Genomic DNA, 27,902 nt, shown 5'->3' on the forward strand with positions numbered 1-27,902 from the left:
TACAAGGACTATTTAATAACGCTACAGATTGGCATTAAAGCAGACTCCACCCAAAATAGACCCTTCTGCTTGTAGTGGAACATGGCAGGGGTTCAATCTGCTGCTGCATCTTAAAGTCCATTTTAAATTGAGCTGGCAGGATCTCCTCACCGATGCCCCAGAAACTGAAAATCTGCACAGATCAAACTTTATCCATCCAAATACAGGATAATCCCATTTTGGATGGGGATTGGATTTTACAAACCATTACATTTAACTTATAAAAAGTTCACAAAACCATTTCATTTAGCCATTGTAAATTCAGCACTCCGTAGGTATGATAGAAAAAGGAAATTCTAATAACCGAAGAGTAAAGCACACATGGGAGGCAATACAAATACTGTTTATAAGAAGAAAAAAAAAAAAAAAAAAAAAAAAAAAAAAAAGAAGCCTCCACTTGTTTTCTTGATGAAGTTGTATTTATCTAAAGTGTTGAGAAGAATTTTCTTCTCCGGAAGCTTACACGATATGACCAGAAATTCCTAACAAACCAGGAATATGCAAACCATTTAATGCTCTGCATGTTCTGGTGCAATGAGGAAAGACCTTAATCTTCATCAGAACCAGATTGGCGGCTGCTCTTTCCCCTGTAGCCCCGTGACCTAGATCTGGAACGGGATTGTTGAGTTATTTCTTTATGGGAGTTAGAATTAGAGTGTCTATGACGAGGAGACTTTGAGCGGGATTTTGCAGAGCCAGAACGGTGTTGGCCAGATCGCGACTTTGATCCAGACTGCTTTGGTGGCGAGGCAGATGGTGATTTCTCTGCTGATCTAGACCGTCCTCTTGAGAAATAATCTCTTTGGGGTGATCTTGAACGGGATTTTGAATGGCTATATGAATGCCTTCTGTGCCTTGCCCTGAAAGAAAAACCAACAACATTAATTCTAGCAGATGGATTTCTAACCAGTTTGTTTTCTAGCTGCCAGCCTGCCTGTTACCCATAACCTAATCCAGCTTTTGGTAGATGCTGGGTGGTTAAAGACATAATGGGTTCATAAAGCTCTCAGGATCTCAAAATGTGGAGATTACTGCACAGGTTTTCAGATCTGTAGACTTGTTGCAGCCATTACAAGTGGGTCTAAATTTCCTCCTTGGATTTTTTAATTTGTTTATCATCATTGTAAATAATACAATAGAGGTTGAACGCCCAAAATGTAAGTGGGCACATTATTAACCACTTGCGGCAAAATCACGTACCTGTACATCATTTGACTTCAAGTGGTTGTACCAGAGTGATTTTTTTTTTTTTTTTTTTTTAGAGCCGATGGTTGGTTCTTTTCTAACAACCGATGCGGCTAAGCAGCCGGATTAGACACAGATAGAGTCTCTGATATGGTAACCAGGAAGTGACATCGCTTCCTATTGCAAATGTATGTAGATAGCTTGAAGGTAATGTGTTACCATAATCCCAAAATAGGTTTTGAAGCAAAAACCCCCTTCCTTTGTGGGACTTTAAGGGTAACAATGAAATCTTTAAAAAAAAAAGTATTCTCTAAAATAATTTCGTTTATTTGGATTCAAGTATAAATTCTTAAGACATGATCATATCAACAGGTATTCCATACAGTGTTAAGACATTAAATTCTATAGAATGATACATCGTAATCAACAGTACAACATATACATGATACTGTTTGGGAAATTCCACGGGGTGCGAACCTTGCAGGTATGTGGCATGACTGGACTGGGGATTCCATCAAGGGGATATGAAGTGGATTTTGGGATGATGATTGGGGGGGGGGGGGGGGGGGGGATCTCCAAGCAACACCTTAGGGAGAAGCAGTCGCAGATGCATACATTCTCTATTTGAATTGAAGTAAATATCAGTGTAATATTGATATGTGTATGTCCTCTGTTGGACCTACAACTTCTGTTTGATTATGCCTTTTCAGGAGTGGATTCAAATTCCCTGAGGAAGACTTATGTATTTGACATTTTTGAAACGCGTTGGATTTTGTTAACACTCCTCAAACAGTATCATGTATATGTTGTACTGTTGATTGAGATGTATCATTCTATAGAATTTAATATGTCTTAACACTGTATGGAATACCTGTTCATATGATTATGTCTTAAGAATTTATACTTGAATCCAAAAAAACTAAATTATTTTAGAGATAATACTTTTTTAAAGATATTTCATTGTTACCCTTAAAGTCCCACAAGGAAGGGGGTTTTTGCTTCAAAACATCGCTTCCTATTTACTGGCATCCTAAAGGTGGTAGTTTCTATTCAAGAACGCCATGCTTGGCATTTCAAATGCTTGCAAGTGCAAAGGATCCCTTCATAAAGCATACCTGTCATGTACCTATTGCTATCACAGGGATGTTTACTTTCCTTGTAACAGCAATAACAAAAAAACAAAAAAAAAGAAAAAAAAAAAAAAAAAAAAACAAACGCACACAGTTTTAGGCCTCACATGCACAAGTGTAGCACACCATCAGGAGCTTGTTTTAAAGGTTTGTTTTTTTTTCTTTCCAAGTTTTACAGTAAAAATGAGGTAAATGCACAGTGAAATAGTATGGCAAGGGACGGCACACTTTCACTGTCACAGTAACATAACAGCGAAGATAGTTATAAATTACTACCAAACAATGCACCTGGAGATCTGGGTATTTTATGTGATACCGGAATCCCAAACTGAGAAATTTGGTGTGGGTGCCCTCTACAATGGAGGTGAGCTTGTCATGCACCATTGTTCCAATAAGCCTGTAGTAAAATTTAGAAATGGTTGGCCCCACGTTCTACCCCAAGATTTCCAGGCAGCCAGAACACAAACCCCACCAGCTCTCTGGTCCCAAGACAATGATGGGGTCGCTTTATGCAATAGGGCCTCCCAGGGTTTGCAGGCTATAGATATTAAGGACTGAACTGATCATGGCATAGAGTCTATAGACCCATGTCCAAAAATAATTTGCCTTGGGGCAGGACCAAACGTGGAACAGAGTGCCTTGCTCTCTACAGCCACAAAAGTACATGGGGGGATACTGATGGGGTGAAAGGACTGAAACCTGTTCAGGATGAGGAGTTCGTATACCTATCCAACTCCTCCCCTATGCCACCATCCGAAGGCCAAATGAGTCTCGTATGCAGGTTTTGAACGAAGCAGTGTCAAGGATACCGGAGAGAGGTAGGTGAGAGGAGAGCAGTCCACAAATGTATTTCAGAGTCCAATATGCGTAGGAGTGTGACAGGGTAGTGTCATCAATCTTAGGCCTGTAGCAGGGTGATGTCCAGAGAAGGTTTTACACCGGAAATGTGGAACATTCTGCGATTGCAAACATTGACCCAGATCAGCATTTGAGAGATAGCATGTAGAGAAACTAGGTGGGGAGGGGGGTATATAGCGATTTTTAAATGTTGACGGCTTCACAAGTAGGACAGCATCAATCATTCTGATAGGCTGCCCTACACATGACAACGTAGCAAAGAAGCCCGTGTACCCAAGCTTTGGTCATTATGCACTTGGTAGCATGCGTTCTTGCATGTTTGAGTGTGTGCAAAAACAAGCTTCTTTGGTATGTTTGGGGTTCCATTAACAATAGTACTGCAAGTGTAACAAGCATTTTTTGTGCATTTTGTGAGTTATCACACTACACTAGTATTAATTGGACCTTAAAACTGATCTCCAGATTTTAGTTTCAGTTTAAATAGTTTGTTCGGGCCAAGCTGGCCCGAAATAATTATTTCCCTCATTAACATGTGCACCTATTGGGTGTACTGTATAAAAAAAAAAAAAAATAAAAAAAAAAAAAAGAAAGAAAGAAAGAAAGAAAGAAAAAAACTGTATGTAGCCGAGGCTACATACAGTAAACAGCACTGTGTTCCAGGTGTAAGATGAGACCTTCCCAACACCAGGTACAAAATAGCGACGGTCAGCCATTCGTAGGCATCTTTGTGTTCTAGAAGTTAAAACAAAGCTTCCTCTGATTGGCTGACTGAGTCGGAGATGGTGACATCAGCCCGTCCTCTGACTCAGATCAGAGGAAGCTTTGTATTCACTGATAGAATACAAAGCTGGCTATAAATGGCTGATCACTGCTCAGACCAACACTATTTTGTTCCAGGGGTGAGACAGAAAGGTCTCATCTCGCATCCGGAACACAGTGCTGTATACTGTATGTACCCCTGGCAACAAGCAATTTATACAGCACACCCAGCAATCGCACAGGTTAGTGAGAGAAAAAGGTTTGGGCCAACTTGGCCCAAACAGACTATTTAAAACAGAAACTAAACTGGAGATCAGCTTTAAGGAGCCACTACATAACTAAATGCCAATCAAGCACTGTCATTTAAAGCGTATATAGTGCCGCCTCCTGGACCAGCTTTTATGATAGACAGCAGCTCCCTGCTCTGTGTAATCCAGCGGCTCTCCTCTCTCTTCATTGCAGACTGCATTGGATGGGCACACACTGGTGAGGCTGCATTGGATGGGCTTGCACTGGTGAGGTTACTTTGGATGGGCACTGATCAGGCTGCATTGGATGGGCACGCACTGGTGAAGCTGCATTGGATGGGCATGCACTAGACTGCAAGTGCCGTGTGTTATGCCTGCTGCTACGGGAGACTTAGGATGTCTGCAATCAGTGAGAGCCGCTGCTTCCTGTATAGTTCCGGCTCGGTCACAGGCAAAGTGATATGAAATGCACTCCTCTGCCTGTGACAGGAGCCATACAGGAAGCAGCGGATCTGCTCTCTACTGCAGCCACTGCTTCCTCCAGCAGTACCCGCCAGCAGTCTGCAAAATGAGTAGAAAAAAGGTATGTGCATTAGGGTGTGTAAATTGTTGCAATATATTTTTTAATAACTAGTTGTGTTTTGTCATAATAGGTCATGTCCTTGTTCATATATGTATGAATAAGGACATGACATTTTCTGGCTGCCTAAGTCATATGTGCTAGGGGTGCAACTAGCCCCCAGCACATAACTGTAAATATCCCAGCATGTGCAGTGTTTCTGATTCCTACCACCATCACCACTTCAAAAACACCTTTAATATCTCTCAGAAGTAAACCTCTGTATACGGATTCCATTTCATTTGATCATCCTCTAGTCGTGTTAAGAGTGCTGCGAGACGGGCGCGGGAAGGCCAGGGCAGCGTTTTAGTACTTCTATATCTTAACTATAGTATACATTTTATATGCGGCCCGAGAAAATTTCTCTACACTCAATGTGGCCCAGAGAAGCCAAAAGGTTGGACACCCATGGTCTACACCAACACAGCAGCACCAGCCCTCACCTCAACTTCCAGGCTGCCAGCTCAGAAGTGCACATTTGATGAAACCAACATGTTGAATTCACATGCTCTGTTTATATACAAAGCCAAGAGATGTCCTATTGCATTACCTCCTCCTGCTGCGGTCCCAAGAAGAGCTTCGACTACGCGTACGTCTTCTACTGCGGCTTCTAGACCTCCTGCGATCAACAGGTGAACAGGTATGTCTCTCCTTCGATTTCATTTGCACAGGAGCTACAATTAAAAAAATTGTATGGATGCAGAATAAATAGCTATGAACTATTCTTCTAATCTACTGTTCACACAAGTTGCAAGAACATTATGCGGAGGCTAACCGATGACAAAAATGCCTACTCCGTAAATGGCAGTTGGGGAGCTTAGCTATAAAGTCAGTGAAAGACATGGCTCAAGTAGATCTGTTGGCTGCTAGAGATATTTGCACTTGTCATGCGATTTGGGACTGGGGAAAAAAAAAAAAAAAAAAAAAAAAAAAAAAAAAAAAAAAAAAAAAAAAATCGCATGACAAGTCGTTCTCCATGATTTCCAATGAGCCCCATTCATATCTGTGCGACTTGAAGTAGCACCGATTTCAATGTAGTCCCTGCGCTACCTTTGGCATGATTTTGAGTAAAAGATATACAAGCCCAGTCAAACTCGCATCAAAAGCGCAGCAAAAAGTCACGTCAAAAATCGCAGTAAAATCACACGACTTTGAAGTCGCACAAGTGTGAAAGGGGCCTTAGCCGTGTGATTGTAATATTCGATGCTCATTGGACTCCACTGAAAATAAATGAATGTTTGAAAAACATCCGTACTGATTGAGCCTAATGTGCAAAATCAGATAACAGGAGCTATGAGCAAATGGCCCTATATGCTAAAGTAACTATAGTGTGGAATCCTATACAATGATGACTAAAATACTGATATAGCCAACAATCTATATATACACATGTCTTATGATTATGTACCATCACTTTTGTAAATTAACTTTCCAAGAGTGTATAAAAAAAACATGCATGATAATCCTGATCCATTGTAACATTAGCCAGACCTGCACATACCAAGTACTTACTTTTACGATCACCTTGAGCAAATTGTATCTCAATCTGACGTCCACAAACCCATTTTCTGTTTAGATTATAAAGGGCATCTTCAGCATCACGAACATCTTCAAACCTGGCTGACTGTTAAGGAGACTTTGCAGTGTACTGTACGAAGAACTATATACACCACAACTTTAAAAAGTTAAAAACCCAGGCTAGCTGTAAGAGTTCAAGGATTCACAAAATGTAAAAAAAGTCTATTTAAAGCAGCAGTGACCATAAGCATTGGATGATTTTAAAGCTAAAATATTTAAAACTATACATGCTTAAAAAAAATATTTACCTTTGAGCGGTTTGTGTATTCTTTCTTGCCACCCAAAGAATGAATTGTGCGGCAGACTAAAATAAAAAAGGAGCTTGCTTGCAATAACTTATCTAAGACCTACAATACCCCAACATTTACAATGAAGCCACAGAAAGAAAGAAAGAAAAGGCAAAAGATAGCAAATACATTTATCATGCATCTTGTATTTCGAAATTGTTCAGTAATCAGTAAAATTATTTAAAGGAAAGTCAGATTGACATACAGTAAATATAAAAAGTCTGTATACCCCTGTTAAAATGTCAGGTTTCTCTGAAATAAAAAAAAAAAAACAAAATTAGACAAACTAAATCATTTCAGAACTTTTTCCACCTTTAGTGTGACCTATAAACTGTACAACTCAGTTGAACAAACTGAAATCTTTTAAGGGAAAGAAAAAACTAAAATATGGTTGCACAAGTGTGCACACCCTTAAACTAATACTTTGCTGAAGCACCTTTTGATTTTATTACAGCACTTTTTGGATATGAGTTTATCAGCATGGCACATCTTGTTTTGGCAATATTTTCCCTCTTTGCAAAAATCACTCCAAATGTGTCAGATTGCGTGGGCATCTTCTGTGCACAGCCCTCTTCAGATCACCATTCCAAAAAACTTTAATCTTCTGGCAAAGCCATTCCTTTGCTGATGTGGATGTAGGCTTTGTTTTTGCGCCAAAAACATCTTTTGGAATCATGGACAAAAAGTTCCACCTTTGTTGAAACAGACCATAACATTTTCCCACATGCTTTTGGGAGACTTCAGATGTGCCTTTGCAAAATTTAGTCAGGCTTGGATGTTTTTCTTTGTAAGAAAAGGCTTCCGTCTTGCCACTCTACCCCATAACCAAGACATATGAAGAATATAGGAGAATGTTGTCACATGTACCACACAGCTCATCTTTTCATTAATTTTGAAGTGAAGTCCAGTTCACTGTTGTGCCATATTTTCTCCACTTGATGACCATCTTCACTGTGTTCCATGTTATACCTAATGACTTGGAAATTCAGTTGTACCCTTCTCCTGACTGATGCCTTTTAACAATGAGATCCCTGTGATGCTATGGAAGTTCTCTGTGGACCATGGTTTTAATGTAGGATGAGACTAAGGCCCCTTTCACACTACGTCAGTTGTCATCCATTTTTCGTCAGTTGTTATCAGTTTTTCGTCAGTTGTTATCCGTCTTTCATCCGTTGTCATCCGTTTTTACATAGAGATGCATTGATGTCCGTTTTTCATCCGTCAATGGATGGATGAAAAACTGACAAACTGACAGCGTGTGTGAAAGGGGCCTAAGAAAATGTCAGGAAAGACCTACTAAAACAGCTGAACTTTATTTGGGGTTAATCAGAGGCACCTTAGCCTACGTTCACATTTGACATTTGTCAAATCTGAGCCAATTGCACTGGCCAAAAATCGGTGCGACGTCGCACTGATTCCCTGTACTACTTGTGGCAAATTCAGGGGGCAATTTCCATAGACATCTGTGCAGGAACCTGCACAGATGTCTGAAAATCGCCCCTAAAGTCAGACTGAAGTTGCACAATTTCAAAATGGCCTCAGTGATAACCTGGGCTTAAATGATGGCAGGTGTGTACTGACACCTATTTAACATGAGTTTGAACGTGATTGCTTAAGTCTGAACACATCTACATACCCAGTTAGAAGAGGAGGAGTTATTTTATTTTATTTGTACTCCACCCCCCCCTTTAAAAGATTTTAGATGCTTGTTCAACCGAGTTGTAGTTTATAGGTCACGTTAAAAAAAAAGGTGGACATTTATCTTTGTCTAATTTTTTTTTTACATCACAGAAACCTCAAATTTTAACAGGGGTGTGTACACTTTTTATAACCACTGTAGACCTTGCTTTCTCCATTATACTTTTGGGGGCATGCCACTTCAAATGCAAAGTAGTGTAGAAAGTAAATGCACCACAGACACACACAAGTAAGGCACATAGAAATATGCTATAAAAAAAAAAATTAGGGTATCTAACCTGTGACTGGGGAAAGGAGTGCTGGATTGGTCCAGACCAAAAAGACTTCAAGCAAAACAGCCTTAGCTATATGGAGAGGAAGATTCACAATACGAAGGATGGCTGCTGGAAATCTCTTAAGCCCCTTTCACACAGGCGGACCGTTCAGATCCGCCTGTCCGTTTTTTTGGCGGATCTGAACGGTCCCCCCATGCATTCCTATGGGGGAATCGGATGTCAGCAGAGACATGTCCGCTGACATTCCGATCTGTCAAATCTGGACGGATGGAAACCCTATTTTCCACCTATCCAGCGGATCGGATGAGAACGGACCGGCGGTCCGTTCCCATCCGATTTCCCCCATAGAGATGCATGGGGAACTGACAGCTGTGTCTCAGCAAACAGCGCGGAGACACAGCTGTCATCCTCCTGCTCAGCGGGGGAATCGGCGGCTCGATCCCCCGCTGAGAAAAACGGAATCAGTCCAATGGACGCAGTGTGTGAAAGGGGCCTTAGAGTTACTTATGCATAGGTAGAATGTCATACTAATTATATATATATATATATATATATATATATATATATATATATATATATATATATATATATATATATATATATATATATATTATACATACATATACATACATATACACACACACACACACACACACACACACACACACACCCTAGGGGACCCAGATATATTGGGCTTTTTCTTTTACGTGCTCAAAAAGTCAAAACTGCACACGCACACACACACACACACTATATATAATTTTTAATAAGGTTGGAACTTGAGTGTGTTTTCAGCTGTCTCTTGTTACTCATGTGTCTCCACTAGGACATTGCATCCCTGGTAAATTTCACATATACATACATATTTCTCACATATGGAACTTTGAAAAACCAGACTGTTCAAAAAGACTGTGGGGACTTTGATTTTGAGTCAAGTAGGGTAAAGGAGGTCTCAGGCACATTTATAAGTGGAGGTCCAGTAGAGTCAGAATTTGATTATGTCATGTATGGGTACTTGAAACCTCCGCAAGCAGACTGCAGCATTAATGGTGAACAAACTGATAAATTCCACTGGTTTAAGTCAACATTTGTGTCCTCAGAGACTGGGTCACATAGGAGGTTGAGCCAGGACCTGGAAACTGCCACTGATCACTAAATATTTAAAAAAGGACATACAAATAAGTTAGTATACAAGGCATACAGTACAGTCAACTTAATTTAAGGATGTTGAAATACTGCCTCAACCAGACTCAAGGAAAAGTTGATCCATTCATTAGGATAACCCCAATGTTGAATTGAGTCCCCCTGCTTCCCCATTTCAAACTGACCACATCATCCTTCCCAGAGTGACCAGTTTGCTTCTTTGCCTTTTATTAGATGGAACACTGCCAGCCTTTACTTCATTGGTCAAACTTCTGCTGACATCCGCCCCCCCCCCCCCCAGCTCTTCACTAGGAAGATCAGTGCACTGCTGTTTCTCTGCCTGCAGCTGTCACACCTCCTAGGCTATCTGTGGAGGAGAAGAAAACAAACATTTTGCTCTTCCATTTTCTATGAAGATTAAAAACAAGAAAAATACACTTAATAAAAATTTTTAAATGATCTGCCTATAGGATGACTCTCAAATGGACACTTCATCCAAAACTAATATTTCGCTATTTAATGAAGGTTTGTGAATTCTGGCGGGGATATCTGTTGACTTAAGTTTGTCTATCTGCCAGTTTACATGGATGTCTCCCCAATTTGTTTTTCCATTTTTCTTATATAGAATTATAACAGAAGCAGGGGTGCAATTCAACTGTCAGCATCTACTCAAAAACTGAAAAAGAAAAACTGAAACAGTAGGGCCAACTAAAACAAACGAATGATTTTGAGGGAGTACACAAGTTATTTTAACATGGATACAAATTTAAGTAGGTAAATGCAATAAAGCACGAAACCACCCCAAAAAAACTTATGGCTACTGCTGCTTTAATTAGAACTTCCATAAATACTTCACTTTACACTCAGAATCAACTTTAACTAATCAGACATATTTGAGAAGCAGGATACAAAAAAGGAACTTTTGCGGTTACCTCATTTGACTTGATCTTGAACCTTGACCTTTACTCTTTAGGGCTTGCAAGGTGAAGCTGGACAAGGATCAACCAAATCGAACTTTGCTTTGGATATAAAGGTAGGAAATTTGAACCCTCAGCTTGCAGTAGGCTGTGTCTTTAGTGCTTGGCAAGAGCTTCCCCTCTTCCAGCTTTCTTATCTTTCCACCCTCCCTCTTTATTCCTTGAAGCTGCAACTTCAAAGGTGTCTGTGGGCTTTACGCTTGGCTCTATCTAACCAGGCTCATTCAAACCTTGGGGTGCTTGCCAGCTACTGTGGACTGCTTTACATTTTCTGAGACAGAGAAATAAATACACATACAATTAGGAGGTAGGTACTTCATGCTCCTGAACATCAACACAAGCACATAAAGGATATTGAATATAAGCAAATCCTCTGGGGCGACGATGGTAGTAGTCAAGAGGAATGTAAACGTCTACTATTGGGCCATACCGACCAAACTCACGCCGCAAATCCTCCGGCCTGAAGTGTGTAAGGCAGAGAAACAAGGTTGATAGTGCAACTTCATTGTTGTGCCAGCAAACAAAAAACTACCTTGAGTGATCTACAATCTAACAAAAAAAAAAAAAAAAACACACCCAAATCCAATTTCTAAAGGTTTTCAATCTCTGGCCAACATATCACCCTCAAGGATCAGATACCCCTTATAATGTATAAGTGCAAATATATATTTTTAAGAAAAGTAACGCATAACATACAGGTATTTAGGACTGGTTCACACCTATGCATTTTTTAGAGCATTTTCAGTTTTGCAGAAACACACTACAGTCCATTTAATATGGTTTCTGATGAGTCACTTTCACATCTGTGCATTTTATGGAAAGAGCCAGGGACCAACAGGTTGTGCTTTTGGTTCCATAGACTTCAATGGATCAAAAAGGTGTATTGAAAGATTCAAAATGCACCTGGAGTTTTGCATCACCTGCAAAGGTGTGAACCAGGCCTTATTGCCAACCAGCCCAGAGCCCTTAGTGTGGTTTGAGCCTGCAGGAATTGCACAGTGGAGCGACCTCTGAGCAGCCCAGGGGAGTTTGCATCTGCAAGGCTACCCCTGGTTGCTGGAGGTGAAGACCGTTCTGCCCACCTGATGCCCAGCAACACATCCTATCGGATCTATACAACCTCGTTGGCTCTCATCAAGGCCAACTCATCTGGAGCTCCCAGGTGAGTGAAAAAGGGGGAAGGTAGGAAAGGAGTAAGTGGTCATTTTAGGGTCCAACTGTCATCCTCTTCTTTAAAGTAAAAAACTAGACAATTTTTTTTCCCCACCATCTGTCTCCTATTGCAGAGATTTCCCTTCATTTCCTGTCCCAATAGCCAAAACAGGAAGAGAGGAAATCCCTGCAAAGGGAATCCCTTGAGGACCCCCAGGTCACTAGAAATAGTGTCCCCATTCCCCTCTATTACAGTTCAGGTTAATGAGGGATTATCCTTTACTTTCACAGTAATTTCATGATCACGGTAAACAAGACAGAGTGGATCTCCCAAATGGGGGCACAGACAGCAATAAAAACCTGACAAACTTTCTAAATTCTCTCCACTCTACCAAAAAAAGAAAAGAAAAGTTGCTTTTAGTTATACTGGATTCCTTGAGAAGGAGCCACCAACATTTCTGTCCCCTTAGGTTCCCCCACTGATGTGCCATGCTGTCATGGAGTGAAGTGGGAATACTATATTTTAGGGGTGCTTGAGACTTTCCATGCTGGACTGAAAAAAATAAGCAGCACCATCTACTGTCACTAAAAGTACCCACAGCCTCGATAGGTCAAGTGCTGTACAGAGTATTTGAATGAACTGTATCAAGAATTTATTAATGCAGAAAATTACTAAAAGATCCACTTTCTGCTGTTTCTATACTTCAAATTTTAAAGGGTGCACCTGTGCTAATAGTTCCCCGTTTTCTGACCTCTTGCTGCCATTCACTTTATGTATTTCAGGTACTTCTATAGCACCGTCAATTTACGCAGTATGTATGCATGCATGCAATATATATATATACACACACACACACACACACACACACACACACACACACACACAGTGTATATGTCCACATCAGCCCTGCCCTCAAGGAGCTTACAATCTAAGGGGTTAATTTAATAAAGGCAAATCCACTTTGCACTGCAAGTGCACTTGGAAATGCAGTAGCTTTAGGTCTAAAATGAGGGGAAGCTCTGCTGATTTCTATTATCCAATCATGTGCAAGCAAAAATGCTGTTTATTTTCCTTGCATTTCCCCCTCAGATCTACAGAGACTACACTTCAAAGTGCACTTGCAGTGCAAAGTAGGTTTGCCTTTAGTAAATAAACCCCAATGATCCCTAAAGTGAGGGACACACTAAGAAAATCGGGTGAACGATCGTCTGATTTTCCTTGTTGTTTCACAGCAAATCGGAAGCGATGAAAGTAAATTCGTACAAAAATGCTCATACAACAAAGGCTTTTTTTTATGGTTTCTGATCATGCGCAGTCTCTGATTTTTCCTATACAAAAACGGTACACATTAAACGAAAATCGGTTCGTTTTTCCTGTACAAGCAAAATTTTGGAGTTTGTCCCTTCGAGAATTCTCGTACGAAAATACTGAATTGTCTGTAGAAAGTTCTGTATATACTATACGAAAATTCTTTGGATGAAAAGGTTCACCCGATTTTCTTATAGTGTGTTTGAGCCTTAACTCACATTTATGCATGTACTAGGGGGCCAATTTAGACAGAAAGCAATTAACACCAGCAAGTTGTAGTGTGGGAGGAAGCTGGAGTAACCAGGGGAAACCCACGCAGGCACAGGGAGAACATACAAACTCTGGGCAGGTAGTGCTTTGGTTAGGATTCAAGCCAACAACCCTAGTGCTGCTAGGTGGAAGTGTGAACCACCTAGCCATTGTGCAGTCTCTTAGCATGTTCCTTAGAGCCCCTAAATCTTTTCTTTCCCTGTCAGCATCAAAGACCATGTTTTGCAATTGTAAAACTGTGTGTCTGTAATAAGATACATTTTGAAAAATACTGTCTTCCAATCAAATTATGGCCCATATAAAAACCCTTGATATGCCATTCCTTGAGTACCCCCCTCTGGCTAGTACACCTTGGTTAAGAACCATAGCTCTAGATCCAGAATCCTTTAACTTTTTTTGGTCTATCTAATGTACCATATTTTTACTTACCTCTATGGCAATGTCACATTTTTGCTGAAAATGCAAAATGTAACTGACACAAGAGCCTTTAATGAACATTCATGTTTTTTTTTCCACCTGTATGCGTGTATGCTATTTACAAGAAAGGGGTAAAACCCTAAAATGTTGCTATGTTTGCTTTACTCATTACAAGAAGCTTCTTGCTCACATTGCCATCACTTGGCCTGTGTTTTGTTTGGAGGATCTACATGAAACTGCCGGCAATCCTACACAAGGCATGGTAAATATTGCACGTTCTGCAAGGTCCATGTCACACTAACAATTCTGTAGCTGGCGAAACTGCATAGCGACAGCATCACTTAAAATGTGACACGGACCTGCCAAATCCTTTAGAACAATGCATATCAATCTACAAGTGCAGTCACACAAGAGAGCCGTTTACATGTATCCTTTCCAACACAAGAACAAGCTGCTTCTAAGGTAATCACATGAGTAGACATAACCTCAATTTCATTAACAGGCAGTAGCCCCAGGCCCTGTATGTTTGTTTACTATGCTTGTTTCTAGGCTTTTCTAGATTTACAAAACGTCATAATGTGCAAAAAAATGCTCATTACCACTTCAATACTGGACACTTTTACCCCCTTCTAGCCCAGGCCAAATATTTAGCTTTCGGAGCTGTGGCACTTTGAATGGAATGGGTCATGCAACACTGTACCCATATGCAATTTATATCATTTCTTTCACACACAGAGCTTTTTTTGGTGGTATTTATTCACCACTGGGTGATCTTTTGCTAAATGAAAAAGACAAAAAATGCGTGAGGAAAAAAATGCAGATAACCGGCAAATTGGTTTACATGTGATCAGCTGTGATTGGACTCAGCTGATCACATGGTAAAGGGCTGCTGTGATTGGCCCTTTACCCCGATCACGGAGCATGTCAGCTGTGTGTCCCAGGGGGCATGGTTCTAGGACGACGTCCATGGATGCCCTCTTAGAACTAGAGCATGTGCCATAGCCGTCTTCTGGCTATAGTGCGGTCAAGAAACGTTTAAAGTAGAACTATAGGGAAAACTTTTTTTTCACATTTTGGATAGAGTAAGGGAGAGTTAAAACCTCTGCAAGATTATTTTGCCATCTTTGCCCCCTGGGCAGATTTCCCTTTACTTCCTATTCCATAGCAAACACAGGAAATCCCTCCAAAGTGAGGGGTATTACCAGCACCATTGGAAGATTTCTCCTATTACTGTTCTGGTGACAACCCAAAACTTGGAATTCTCTTTTGGTTTCACTTTTCGATAAGAACAGTAAAACCAGACAAATAGAAAGGGCGAATCTCCCTAATGGATTTATGGTTTCCAACTCTATCCTTGACTGTAGGAATTGTGTTCTAAAGGGTCATACACACTATAAGATTTTCCTTCAGATTTACCTTTTCTATGTAGTGCAAGGGCCTGCCAGATTGCATACAAATTGAAAGTGTTTAGGTTTGACCTCATATTATTTGGTTTTGGTAAATCTAAAGGAAAAAGTCTTCATAAAATCTTATAGTGTGTATGGCCCATTAGGGTCATAGTCAGCATTTTTCTTCCTCCAAACACGACCCTAAGAATACCATTCCTTGGAGTTGGAAAAAACGGAATTTTTGTAAAATCTTACCTGTAAAATTCCTTTCTCTGAGTCCTCCGACAGTCGCCGCCTCTTCATATTCGTCACATATGGGGTATTAGACTTTGCTCCGAAGGAGTAGCTAGGCAACAGAATATGTTAATAAAGCTTTTAACATATCCCACCCTCAAGGGGTGGTCCCCTCAGTCAATACCCTCCTACTTCCTGCAACCATATCTCAGTTTTAGTGGAATAGCAGTAGAGTATACAATCAAACCCCAAAAGAGGGGCGGGGGCGGCGACTGTCGGAGGACTCAGAGAAAGGAATTTTACAGGTAAGATTTTACAAAAATTCCGTTTTCTCTTACGTCCTCCGACAGTCGCCGCCTCTTCATATTCGTCACATATGGGGACGTCCCAAAGCAGTGCAAACATGAGGGGTGGGAAACGCATCCGCGCCGAAAGGCAACGCAGTCTCCGCATCAAAGAAGGAACCTTACCAAAGGAAGGAAACCAGCTGGGCAACAGCAAAAAACAAGTGCACAACAGGAGCAACAACCCAGGAAAAGACAAAAAACCAGGGGATACAAAACTTATCCCAACAGCCAGGAGTCCCCAACAAGGGACCCTAGGGAACAGCCGCACTAAGAACCTTGCGGCCAAAGGAAGCATCCGCCGATGCCTGAACATCTACTTCGTAGAATTTTGTGAAAGTGTGCACGGTCGACCAAGTCGCCGCCTTACACACCTGGGCTACAGAAGCCCCATGACGACAGGCCCTCAGAGATCGAGTAGAGTGCGCCTTCACAGGCACAGGGGGAACCTTCCCCTGCAAAGCATAGGCCTGTTCAATGGTCTGCCTGATCCATTTGGCGATGGTAGAGGCCGAAGCCGCCATGCCCTTCCGAGGACCCTCTGGAAGAACAAACAAGGAGTCCATCTTTCGAAAAGACTCAGTCGATTTAAGGTAAACCCTTATCGCCCGAACAACATCCAGAGAGTGCAATCTCACCTCCTTTGGATGTTTAGGCTTCGTGCACAACGAAGGCAAGACAATATCCTCATTAAGATGGAATTCCGAAACTCGTTTCGGAAGAAAAGGATTAGGTCGCAAGACCACCTTATCCAAATGAATAACCAGGTACGGAGACTTGCAGGACAAAGCCGCCAGCTCCGACACTCTGCGAGCCGAAGTGATCGCCACCAAAAAGGCGACCTTTTTGGACAACATAGACAACGAGATCTCCCTGATCTGTTCAAAAGGAGCACGTTGTAACACAGATAGAACGAGATTCAAGTCCCAAGGGGGCAGAGGATCCCGCCTAGGGGGAACCAGATGTCGCACACCCTGAACAAAGGTGCCAACCAATGGGTTGGAAGCCACGGGACGTTGAAACAGAACGGCCAGAGCAGACACCTGACCCTTTATCGTAGCCAGCGCCAAACGCTGATCAACACCCGTTTGAAGGAAAGACAGCACACGGGACACCGAGTACGTGCGGGGTGAAAACCCCCTGGACTCACACCAGGCAAAATAGGCCTTCCAAGTACGGTAATAAACCTTCCCCGAGGAAGACTTCCTCGCGTTGATTAAAGTATGAACGACCTCCGGAGAGAGACCCCTCTCCTTCAGGACCTCGGTCTCAACAGCCAGGCCGACAAAGCCAGCGACTGTAAAGCAGGATGGTATATCGGTCCTTGAGACAGTAGATCGTCTCGAAGAGGTAGACGCCACGGGGCGTCGACCGCCAGATTCACGAGGTCTGCGTACCAGGACCGGCGAGGCCAGTCCGGTGCCACAAGAATCACCGTGTTGCGTTCCGAGTGTAACCTGCGAAGGAACCTGGACAGCAACTGAATCGGTGGAAACGCGTACATCAGCCTGTACTGATGCCACGGGGCCACTAACGCGTCCGACGCGTCTGCCCGAGGGTCGCGCGTCCTTGCCACGAACCTCTTCACCTTGTTGTTGAGACGAGACGCGAACAGGTCCACATCTGGAAGACCCCACTTCGCGCACAACATCTGGAAGACAGCCGGGTGGAGAGACCATTCCCCCTGATCCAGGGTCTGGCGACTCAGATAGTCCGCCTGCCAGTTCTCCACTCCCGGAATGTGAACCGCCGTTATCGCCGGGACATGAGTCTCGGCCCAAGACAGAATGTCGGCCACTTCGAGCCGCTCGGGCACTCCTGGTGTCCACTTGGTGGTTGATGTAGGCCACCGCCGTGGCATTGTCCGTCTGCACCCGAACCGGGCAACCCTGCAGCCGGTCCGTCCAGCGATGAAGACAGAGACTTATCGCACGCAATTCCAGAATGTTAATCGGAAGGGAAGACTCCCCCTCCGACCAAGTCCCCTGAGCGGACAGAACGCCCAGAACTCCACCCCAGCCCGACAGGCTGGCATCCGTGGTGATTACCGTCCACGAGATCGGACGAAACGACTTGCCCCCGGACACCAACGGGGACTGGAGCCACCACAGAAGGTTTTCCCTGGTGCGAAGACTCAACGAGATTTGAAGATCCAGAGATTGAGGTCCCCCGTCCCACCTGGACAGGATCTCCGCTTGGAGACCCCGCGTGTGAAACTGGGCGAAAGGAATCGCCTCGAAGGCCACGACCATCAATCCCAGACATCTCATACACGTCCGCAGAGACGAGTTCGGAACGTCCCTGAGGGACCTGACTTCCTCCCGGAGAGTCCTGAGTTTGTCTTCCGGCAGGAAGACCTTCGCCTGCACCGAGTCCAGTATCATTCCCAGATAGGGGAGACGAACCGACGGACTCAGTGTCGACTTTAGAAAATTTATCGTCCAACCAAACTCCTGCAGAGTTTGCATCGTGACAGACAGGTCCTCCTCCAGACCCTGGCTGGACGCAGACCGAACCAGAATGTCGTCCAGATACCCCAGGACAGAAACGCCCTGGGCCCTCAATAACGCCAGAACCGGTGCAAGCACCTTGGTGAAGACCCGCGGAGCCGAGGCGAGACCAAAGGGCAACGCCACGAACTGGTAGTGATCCTCCGCAATGGCAAATCGAAGGTACCTCTGATGACCCTCGAATATGGGGATGTGAAGGTACGCATCCTTCAAATCGATGGAGGCCATGAATTCCCCCGGAACCAGGGCAGCCACCACCGACCGCAGGGATTCCATGCGGAACCTGCGAACCCGCACGTAGCGGTTCAGAGCCTTCAAGTCCAGAATCGGACGAACCTTGCCCTCCTTTCTGGGCACGGTGAACAGATTGGAATAAAACCCCCGAAACCTGTCCCGATGAGGCACCGGAACCACCACTCCCTGAGCCCTCAGGTCCCGCACCGCCAGGTGCAGGTCCCGCAAGCGCTCTGGAGACAGTTGAAGATTTGAGGGAAAAAATCTGCTCTCCGGCCGAGAGAGAAACTCGATCTTGTAACCAGATCGAACGATCTCCTGAACCCATCTGTCCCGCACACGGGTCAACCAGGGTTGAAGAAAACCGAGCAAGCGTCCCCCCACCCCAAAACTGGGTGAGGGCGCCCCTTCAGGCCGAACTGTTATGGGCTGCAGATCCGGATTGGCCAAACTTCTGTTTCCCAGACCAGGGCTTCTTCTGAGAGCCTTGACCTTTGAACGGCTTGCCCTTGTAGTGCGGCCGAAAGGCACGAAAGGACCCCTGAGGGGGCCGAAAATTAGCATGCTTCTTCCCAGAAGCCCCCTTAGCCTTGGGGAAATGGGGCAAGAGAGTGCTCTTACCCCCGGTGATCCCCTTAATCAACACATCCAGGGACTCCCCAAAAAGGCGAGACCCATCATAAGGCAGATTGGCTAAGGTCTTACGTGAAGATTGGTCCACCGACCAACATTTTAACCAAACCAGGCGGCGAGACAACACCGCCACGCTGTGCACACGTGCAGCCAACGGAATCAGGTCCAGGTCCGCATCACACAGATACATGACACCCTGGTGGATCTGATCCACCATATCCAGGGTTGCCGGCGAGGCCGAGTCGGCCACTAGGACGCGCCTAAGCATCTGCGTCCAACTTGCGATCGCCTGGGCCGCCATGAGAGAAGCAAACAGAGCCTTAAGCATAGAACCCGTAACGGAATAAGTATGACGGGCAAGAGACTCCAGTCTCCTATCCGTGGCATCACGGAAAACAGGGGAACCCTCTGCAGGAATCGCAGTGGCTTTGTTCAAAACCGCAATTGCATGATCCACTGGTGGAGGCACACACCACCTTTCATCAGTGGCAGGCGAAAAAGGATAACGCAGCTTGAATTTACTTGGTACCGCAAAAGGTTTGCGCAGATCGCGCCATTGATCCTTAACAGCGCGCTGAAAATCAGCATTGCAGGGAAAAACCTGCAGCGTCCTGCGTTTTCTCTGCGTCCCATAAGCCGCCAAGGCAGCGGGGGGACACACTTCGTCCTGCAAACGCAGCGTTTGCTTAATGGAAGCAATCAACTCATCCATGATTGCAAGCTCTTCAGGCGAGCCAGGGGGAGAATTATCAACCCCCTCAACTTCAGCCTCCACCTCAGACCCCACTAGATCAAGAGAGGAGCGGGACCCCGACAAGGAGGCCCCTGCCAGAACAGCCCCATCACCTTCACCCTCAGAATCAGAGGAAAGAGCAACTCTGGGTCTTTTAGTAGATTGAGCAGCCACCAGCACCTGAGCAGCAAGGCCAGCCACAATAGTGGCTAAATCCCCCCCTGGGGGGGAAACAGCGGTCCCCTGGCTTTCCACCAATACTGTAGGAAACTTGCCCTCCTGAGAATCCATTGCCCCTGTAATGCCAGACAACCAAGGGTTAACTGCCCCTTTTAAGCAAGCGCGACAAGCGCAGCCCACCGCACCACACTCAAGCACAATGAGACCCCCACAGGGAATATGCAAACTGAACACAGGCAATGGATAGCAAGAACAGAAGGATAAAACCTGAGGAGACCCTCGCCGCTGCTGCTGCCTCGATCGGTGTTCCTGGAAAGAGGAAGTGATGCTGCCAGGGCGCTCTATGTAAGCCTATGGAGGCTACAAGAAAATGGCCGCCATGCATGTAAACCATGCGGCCGGAGCGGGTGTAGGCAAAATGGCGTCGTTTGGCGCCGAAACCGCCGTTCCACAGTGCATTAAAACACACATTACATTCCAATATAAGAATACATGTCAGATCGCCGCAGCGATCGCTGTATATGCCCAAACATGCCAAAACATGCCCCACAGCACACAACTTCTCACACTGGCCAGTCTGACACACACAGTGTCATACAGCTCCCCCCCCCCCCCTTGCAGCCCACAGCATGCAGCCGAGAGATAGGGAGACAAGCAGTGTGAATAGAGGCAGGTTACACAGTCCCAGACTGACACCCCCCCAGACAGACAGGTCCCCACATAAATACACTTACCTCACATGGCGTGGGGGACCCGCACAGGCGAACAAGCCGCTGCACATGAGGCAGGGAGAGTCGCAATTCAAGACGCACAAAATGGGGGTTAAGAAACCGCACAGCGTCCAGTGAGGTAGCCACCTCACCAATCATCCCTGCACCGAACAGGGTCGTTCACTATGCCAGGAGCGTTACCTGGCTGAACGCTCGATGGCAGACTGGGAAGCCACTGACCCACGACCTGCGACCAGGGGGATCAGCCCGAGACCCAGTCCGCATGATCCTCTTCGTCCGAAGAACTAACTAACGCTGACAAAATAACAGCTGAGTAAAGGTAGAGAGAAAACTCAAACAAAATATTAAAAAGAAGAAAGAGTCTGGGACAGAAAGTCCCAGCACAGAGAGAGCCAGCCACTCCTGACAAGCTAGACATTAAAACTGAGATATGGTTGCAGGAAGTAGGAGGGTATTGACTGAGGGGACCACCCCTTGAGGGTGGGATATGTTAAAAGCTTTATTGTTAACATATTCTGTTGCCTAGCTACTCCTTCGGAGCAAAGTCTAATACCCCATATGTGACGAATATGAAGAGGCGGCGACTGTCGGAGGACGTAAGAGAAATATGGTTTGGGGCTGTTTCTCTGCTAAAGGTACAGACCGACTTTGCCGCATTGAGGGGCCAATGGATGGGGCCATGTATTTTAAATTCTTGGATGAGAACCTTCTTCCCTCAGAACATTAAAGATGGGTCATGGATGAGCCTTTAAGCAATGACCCAAAGCATACCACCAGGTTAACAAAGGAGTGGCCTAGCCAGTCTCAAGGCCTTAATCTTAGAGAAAATTTACGCAGGGAGCTGAAACTTCAAGTTGCCAAGCGACAGTCAAGAAACCTTACGGATTTAGAGAAGATCTGTAAAGAAGAGTGGACCAAAATCCTTCCGGAGATGTGTGCAAGCCTGGTAACCAACTACAAGAAGTGTATTACTTCTGTGCTTGACAACAAGGGTTTCTCTACCAAGTTCCAAGTCATGTTTTGCTTGAGGATCAAATACTTATTTTATTAAACTGAACGGCAACTCAAATTATAATATTTGTATTGTGTTTTTTCTGGATTTGTTGCTGCTATTCTGTCTATTATTTAAAATACACCTATGATAAAAATTAAAGAGCCTTCATTTTTTTTTGTAAGTGGGCAAATTTACAAAATCTGCAGGGGACCAAATAATTATTTTACCCAATATATATCATAGTTTGGACTCAGACCAAATAATATAGACGGATTTGGGTTATTTTCGGCAAAGAAATGTAGCAAAATACATTTTGGGCCAAATTTATGAAGAACAATTATTTTCAAAATGTAACAGAAAGAAAAAAAATGCTTTTTAAACTTTGTGTTTTTTCATATAGTTAGCAAAAAACTTAACAAAACCCAAGGGTGATTAAATGCCACCAAAAGAAAGCTCTATTTGTGTGAACAAAATGATACAAATTTCATATGGGTACAGTGTTGCATGACCGTGCAATTGTCATTCAAGGTGTAACAGCACTGAAAGCTGAAAATTGGCCTGGGCAGGAAGGGGGTAAAAGTGCCCAGTATTGAAGTGATGAAGGCTGGGATCACATCTGTGCAGTGTGCTTTGGGTGTGTTTGACAAGCACTTTAGGTGCATTACCATTGAACTGAATTATGTGAACTCATGAAAGTGCTTCAAAGATGCAGCAAGCAAGAGTTTTTTTTTTTTTTAAACGCACTGCACTTAAAGCGAATGTTAAGATGGTTACATTCAAGGCATGCCTTGAATATGAATGGTCACAGATGCCAGTGTGCTTATGTCAGCTCTGAACAGAACTGTCAAGACATCAAATAGCTGGTGATATAACGGAGCACATGTGCAGCACCATAACAAACTATAGCTGAGGCTAAGATGGCAGCTTCCCTGGCTGTAAAGAATAGTAGAGTTTACTTCCATTTTTTAAAGATAGAATCTGGTTGGCTTCCATGCACAGCTGCTCCAGTTTTGATAAAGAAATCCCCCTTACTTGCCTGAGTGTACAATTTCTGCATCTGCCGAGCTGCATAAACTCCCGTGCATGCACAGGAATGACCGATCTCAGACTTTGCCCAATCTCAGTCTGGTCAAAGATCGAAACCCAAAATAAGATAGGGCAAAGATGCCAGTAGCTGGTGGGGAGCTCTGGGGTTTATCACTTTAAATTTGAAATATTCTTACCTTCACCCTGGTGATGTAGAGTCCCAGACCATCTTCAGGAAGTTGGTCATTTTCATTGGCCTGGGCTGAGATTGGTCAGTCCGAGTTCATCTTGGCACTGCCGAAATTGTACACATGCATAGTTCACTGTACAGGCACGCAACAGTGCTTTAATGCAGATTAGACCTAGTATCTTCTGCATTAAAAATCCTGTCTGCTGCACAATTTTATTTTTTGTTAAAGTTACACTTTAAAGTGGTTCTAAAGGCTCAAGGCCTTTTGCCTTAATGCATTCTATGCACCCACTCAGTGGGGTATCAATCCAATGATTCCGACTGAAAAGGTGGATATCTTGTCTGTGTGCGCTCTGCTTATGCAGAACAGACGCAGCCTGCCCTCCTCTATAAGCAGTCAGATGTAAACGGACTGCCTGTCTGTTTATACCCAACTGCCATCCGATCCAATCCGCTAGACCAGGGTCTCCAAACATTCATAGCAAAGGGCCAGATTACTGTCCTTCAGACTTTAGCAAGGCCGGAATGTGGCCAGCAGGAGTTGAAAATGTCCAAGTGTCAGTGGGATTAAACAATGTCTATGGCTTGGTGGTCAGAGGGAATAAGAAAATGACATGGTGCCTGCGGTCAGTAGGAGAGGGAATTGTTAAGTGGAAAGGGATGGTGACCCAAGAGTCAGATAAAGGCAACCAAATGGCTGCAGTTTGGAGACCTCTGTGCTAAATGGATAGGGAACAGATCCCCCACCCACCTGTTTTTAGTGGATAGGAATGGATAAGATGTCGGCAGGTGTCAACAGACATGTCGTCTGCTCCACTGAGGGCAATGGATGGTTCAATCAGGTCCGTCAAAAAACAAAAAGGAGGTGGACTCGATCGTCTGCCCATGTGAAATGGGTCATAAAGCGATATTAAAATTTTTTTTTTTTGTAAAAACAAACCTGTCTTAGTTACCTCCTTTGTGCAGTAGTTTTCCACAGAGCAGCCCAGATCCTCTTCTTGGCTCTCCTGAACTCCTCCCTCTCTTTGAGCGCCCCCAGAGTATGCAGCTTGCTATGGAGGCACCCAAGCAGAGCCTCAGCTCCTTTTGTCCAGACACAGAGCCGTGGCCCGGGCCCTTTTCTCTGCTCACTGACTTTGCCAGCAGCGGGAGCAAATGGCGTTGCGCTGCTGTCCAAGTCAATGAGGAGGGGAGTCCTGGACAGCCAAATTTCTTGTGCAACATCGTTGGATTGAGATGGAGCTCAAGAATTGGAGGGTGGCTCTCTGCACACAGGTTTTTTTTTTTTTTTTATCTTAAAGCCTAAAGATAAAAAAACCTTTTGGGTGCAGCTCTCTCTTCCATATACTACCCGAGTCCTATCCTGATCTAGTGCTGTGCATGAGACCTGGGTCTCTATCTCTTCATTGGCTCACACAGCAGCGGGAGCCATTGCTGTTGCTGGGTGGGGGGGGGGAGCAAGAGGCGAGCCTCGTGCTGTGTGTGAATTGACACAGAGTGCAACTCGAGAGCGAGCCCACTCAAGTAACCTCATAGCAGGAGGCTTGCTATTGGAGGCAACTCAGCAGGGGGGGGGGGGAGCCAGGGGTGCTGGCAGGGGACCCAAAAAGTAGCAAAACCACTATACAGAGCAGGGAAGTATCACAAATGTTTTTTGTTTGTTTTAAAAAGGAGTTGTAAAGTCTCAAGGTTTTGCAACTAATGCAATTGCCATTGGCTCCCGCTGCTGTCAATCAAATCCAGTGACATGGAGGCAGGCCCAAGTCCTGCTGTCTGTGTTAATGAACACAGGGGCGGGACTCGTGAGCCTGCCTGCATGGGTGCCCCCATGGAAAGTGGCTCTCCGTGGGGGCACCCAAAGAAGGAGGAGGAGCGCTGTCAGGGCATCCTTGCATAGAGCAGGTAAGTATAACATGTTTGTTATTTATATAAAAAAAAAAAAAAAAAAAAAATGAATAAATCCTTCTTTACAATCACTTTAAATTCTGTCCTTTAGAAATCACTTTAATGCATTCTCTACATTGGGCCTCATGCACACAGGGCATTTTTGCAGCTGCTTTTAGGAGCATCAGGCGTTTTCCTTTTTCTTTTTTTGCAGCTTAACCACTTTACCACCGGAGGATTTTGCTGTCTTACGTCCAGGCCACTTTTTGCGATTCGGCGCTGTGTGACTTAAACTGACAATAACGCAGTCGTGCGACGCCGTACCCAAACGAAATTTACGTGCTTTTTTTTACCACAAATAGAGCTTTCTTTTGGTGGTATTTGATCACCTGTGCGATTTTTACTTTTTGCGCTATAAACAAAAGAGCTTTAATTTTGAAAAAATAACAATATTTTTAACATTTTTTTATGAAATTCCTCCCAAAAAATATGTAACAATCAAATTTCTTTTAAATTTTTTGGCCAATTTGTTTTCTGCTACCTATGTTTGGTAAAAAAAAAAAAACAAAAAAAACAAAAAAAAAAAAACACAATAAGCATATTTTGATTGGTTTGCGCAAAAGTTATTGCGTTTACTAAGGGAAAGATTTGTCATTTTTGGTGTTTTTTTTAACGAGTAATGGCGGCGATCTGCGATTTTTTTTTGCGGGACTGCGACATTGCGGCGGACAGATCGGACCCCTGACTGACATTTTTGACACTTTTGGGGTTACCAGTGACATTACTGCAGTAATCAGTGCTATATATATGCACTGTTACTGTAAAAATGACACTGGCAGGGAAGGGGTTAATTTTATTGGAGAGGGAGGGGTTAATGTATGCCTGGTGCTTACTAAGGTGTGGGGGGGGGGTGACTGAGTGAGCCAGGGACAGATCGCATGTTCAGCTATGCTGAACACTCCGATCTGTCACTCCCTGTCACTTAGGAGATCCGCCCGCTCTGTTTACACAGGCGGATCTCCAAACTAGATTCCCCAACGATCGCCGCCGCTCCTCCCCTGGCCCGACTCCCACTGTGAATGAAAACAGCGAGAGCGCGCCGCCTACAGGGGGAGGAGTCCAGCGACGTAGGTCTACGTCGCTGGACGATAACGAGCCACTGTGCCGCAGTAGCAGCACAGTGGCCAGAGGTAAAGTGGTTAAAAAAATGCCCCTCCATGTTATTCTATGGCCTCGTGCAAACACTGGCTTTTAGGAGCTGCAAGTGGCATTGGCAGGCTGTAAAAAAAAAAAAAACCCCAGGGCCAACGCGTTCTAGAGCAGCAACGTTGGACTGTAAAAACGCCTGACGCTGCTAAAAGCTGCAAACAGCGTTAGGCCACGTCAGACGTTTTTAAAGTGGTTGTAAACCCACTTTAAATACTTTTACCTATAGGTAAGCCTATATTAAGGCTTACCTATAGGTGCAATAAATATCTCCTAAACTTGCACCGTTTAGGAGATATTTACAGTGCATGCAGCTGATGACGTCATCGTAGCATGCGCTCTTAAGGAACAGCCACCCGTGCCGTTCCTTCACAACCCTGTGCCGTGAACTGCAGCTCATGCCAATCAGATGGCCAGAGGACTCGAACCAGGACAGCCAGACATGTCAACCACCCTGTTGCTGAGCGGGCGGCACTGCGGGGGCTTCATTTTAAGGTAAGTATTTCATAATGAGCTAGTATGCGATGCATACTAGCTCATTATGCCTTTGTCTTACACGTTTTTTTGGCAGGAGTTTACTTCCTCTTTAAGCTGTAGTAGTTGGATTCGAGGTTGAAAGGTAGAAGAGGGCAGGGAAAGGCTGCTAAATGCGAACGCTGCTAAACGTGCATTAACGCCAATACAAAACGCTTCTAAAAGCACATTTTTACAGCTGTTTTTTTCCTGGCGTCAGAACTGGTTTTGCAGCTCGTTTTTATTTTCCCCCAAACACCCTGTGTACATGAGGCCTTTAAGTAAAAAACCGGTGTTCACCATTCCCCAGCCTCCTTACATGCTTACCTGAAACTGATCTCCATCCAGCGATGTGCCCAAGAGCAGAGGCTCTCACCTCTGTAGTCATAGAGACAACAGCCATTGGTCAATTACAGCCTGTGAGAGAGCAGATCCCGAGCTGTACTGTGTGTGTCTATGGAAGCACACAGTCCAGCTTAGGATCAAGCATGGTGCTTGCTATAGGGGCATTTAGCAGCAGAAAGGGGGGGGGGGAATAGAAGGAGGGCAGGGCTGTGCAAAACCATCATGTAAAGCAGGTAACTAGCTTTATGTATCACACGTGTTGAAGTCTGAATGAAAGGCTTTTGTGAAGTAGGCCCAGGCTGTTATATAGGGCCCTACACCACAAATGTGTCCCCAATGCATAGGGCCCTACACCACAAATGTGTCCCCAATGCTGCACTGAACCGCCCCCGTGGGCCTTTTGTACTAGAACAATCCTTCGTACTCCGAAGTGTGTCAATAGAGGGCTAAATTGTGCTATAACTCAGTGTCAGGTGTAGGGAGCCGGTGGAGAAGCATGAAAGGGCCCTACAAGCCACATGCGGCCAGGAATGTGTAGGCCCGGAATGGAGAATGTTCGGGAAGGGGGGGGGCTGCTCTACTCCCCACAACACACAGGGGGCTGTCCGTACCTGGTGGCATCGGCCACGTTCCTGACGAACAAAGAGGTGTTAGGCGGCCTGGAGTAGCGGGACATGGTGCTGGAGAGCTCCGACTGGCAACCGACAACGAGCGGCCTCTATAGACGACCCCCGGTGCGGCGTTCTCTATCGTCCTTATTAGGCAGGCAGGCGAAGGGCTCCGGTTCGTTGTCAGGGGGCGTGTCCAGCGGGA

The 27,902-nt window shown here is 44.6% G+C and overlaps 1 protein-coding gene across 1 annotated transcript; it reads right to left on the bottom strand.

Moving 5' to 3' along the window:
- Positions 1 to 413: 413 nt before the first annotated feature.
- Positions 414 to 27,902, bottom strand: SRSF12 (serine and arginine rich splicing factor 12). Its single transcript, XM_082252173.1, has 5 exons — positions 27,701 to 27,902; positions 11,152 to 11,256; positions 6,351 to 6,454; positions 5,389 to 5,512; positions 414 to 899 (listed from the first exon to the last, which is right to left on the bottom strand). The coding sequence occupies exons 1-5, from the start codon at positions 27,763 to 27,765 to the stop codon at positions 587 to 589; spliced, it is 711 nt and encodes a 236-aa protein (XP_082108299.1). The 5' UTR covers positions 27,766 to 27,902; the 3' UTR covers positions 414 to 586.

Source organism: Pelophylax lessonae (genome assembly GCF_965119305.1).
Source record: "Pelophylax lessonae genome assembly, chromosome: 3".
In the NCBI taxonomy this organism is placed as follows: domain Eukaryota; kingdom Metazoa; phylum Chordata; class Amphibia; order Anura; family Ranidae; genus Pelophylax; species Pelophylax lessonae.

Excerpts from the sequence above, each read along its gene's own strand:
- SRSF12 (XM_082252173.1), bottom strand. The coding sequence starts at position 27,765 with ATGTCCCGCTACTCCAGGCCGCCTAACACCTCTTTGTTCGTCAGGAAC. Across the intron at positions 11,257-27,700 it reads AACGTGGCCGATGCCACCAG|GCCGGAGGATTTGCGGCGTG; the intron begins GTACGGACAGCC and ends TACACACTTCAG. Across the intron at positions 900-5,388 it reads TGGGACCGCAGCAGGAGGAG|GGCAAGGCACAGAAGGCATT; the intron begins GTAATGCAATAG and ends TTTTTCTTTCAG.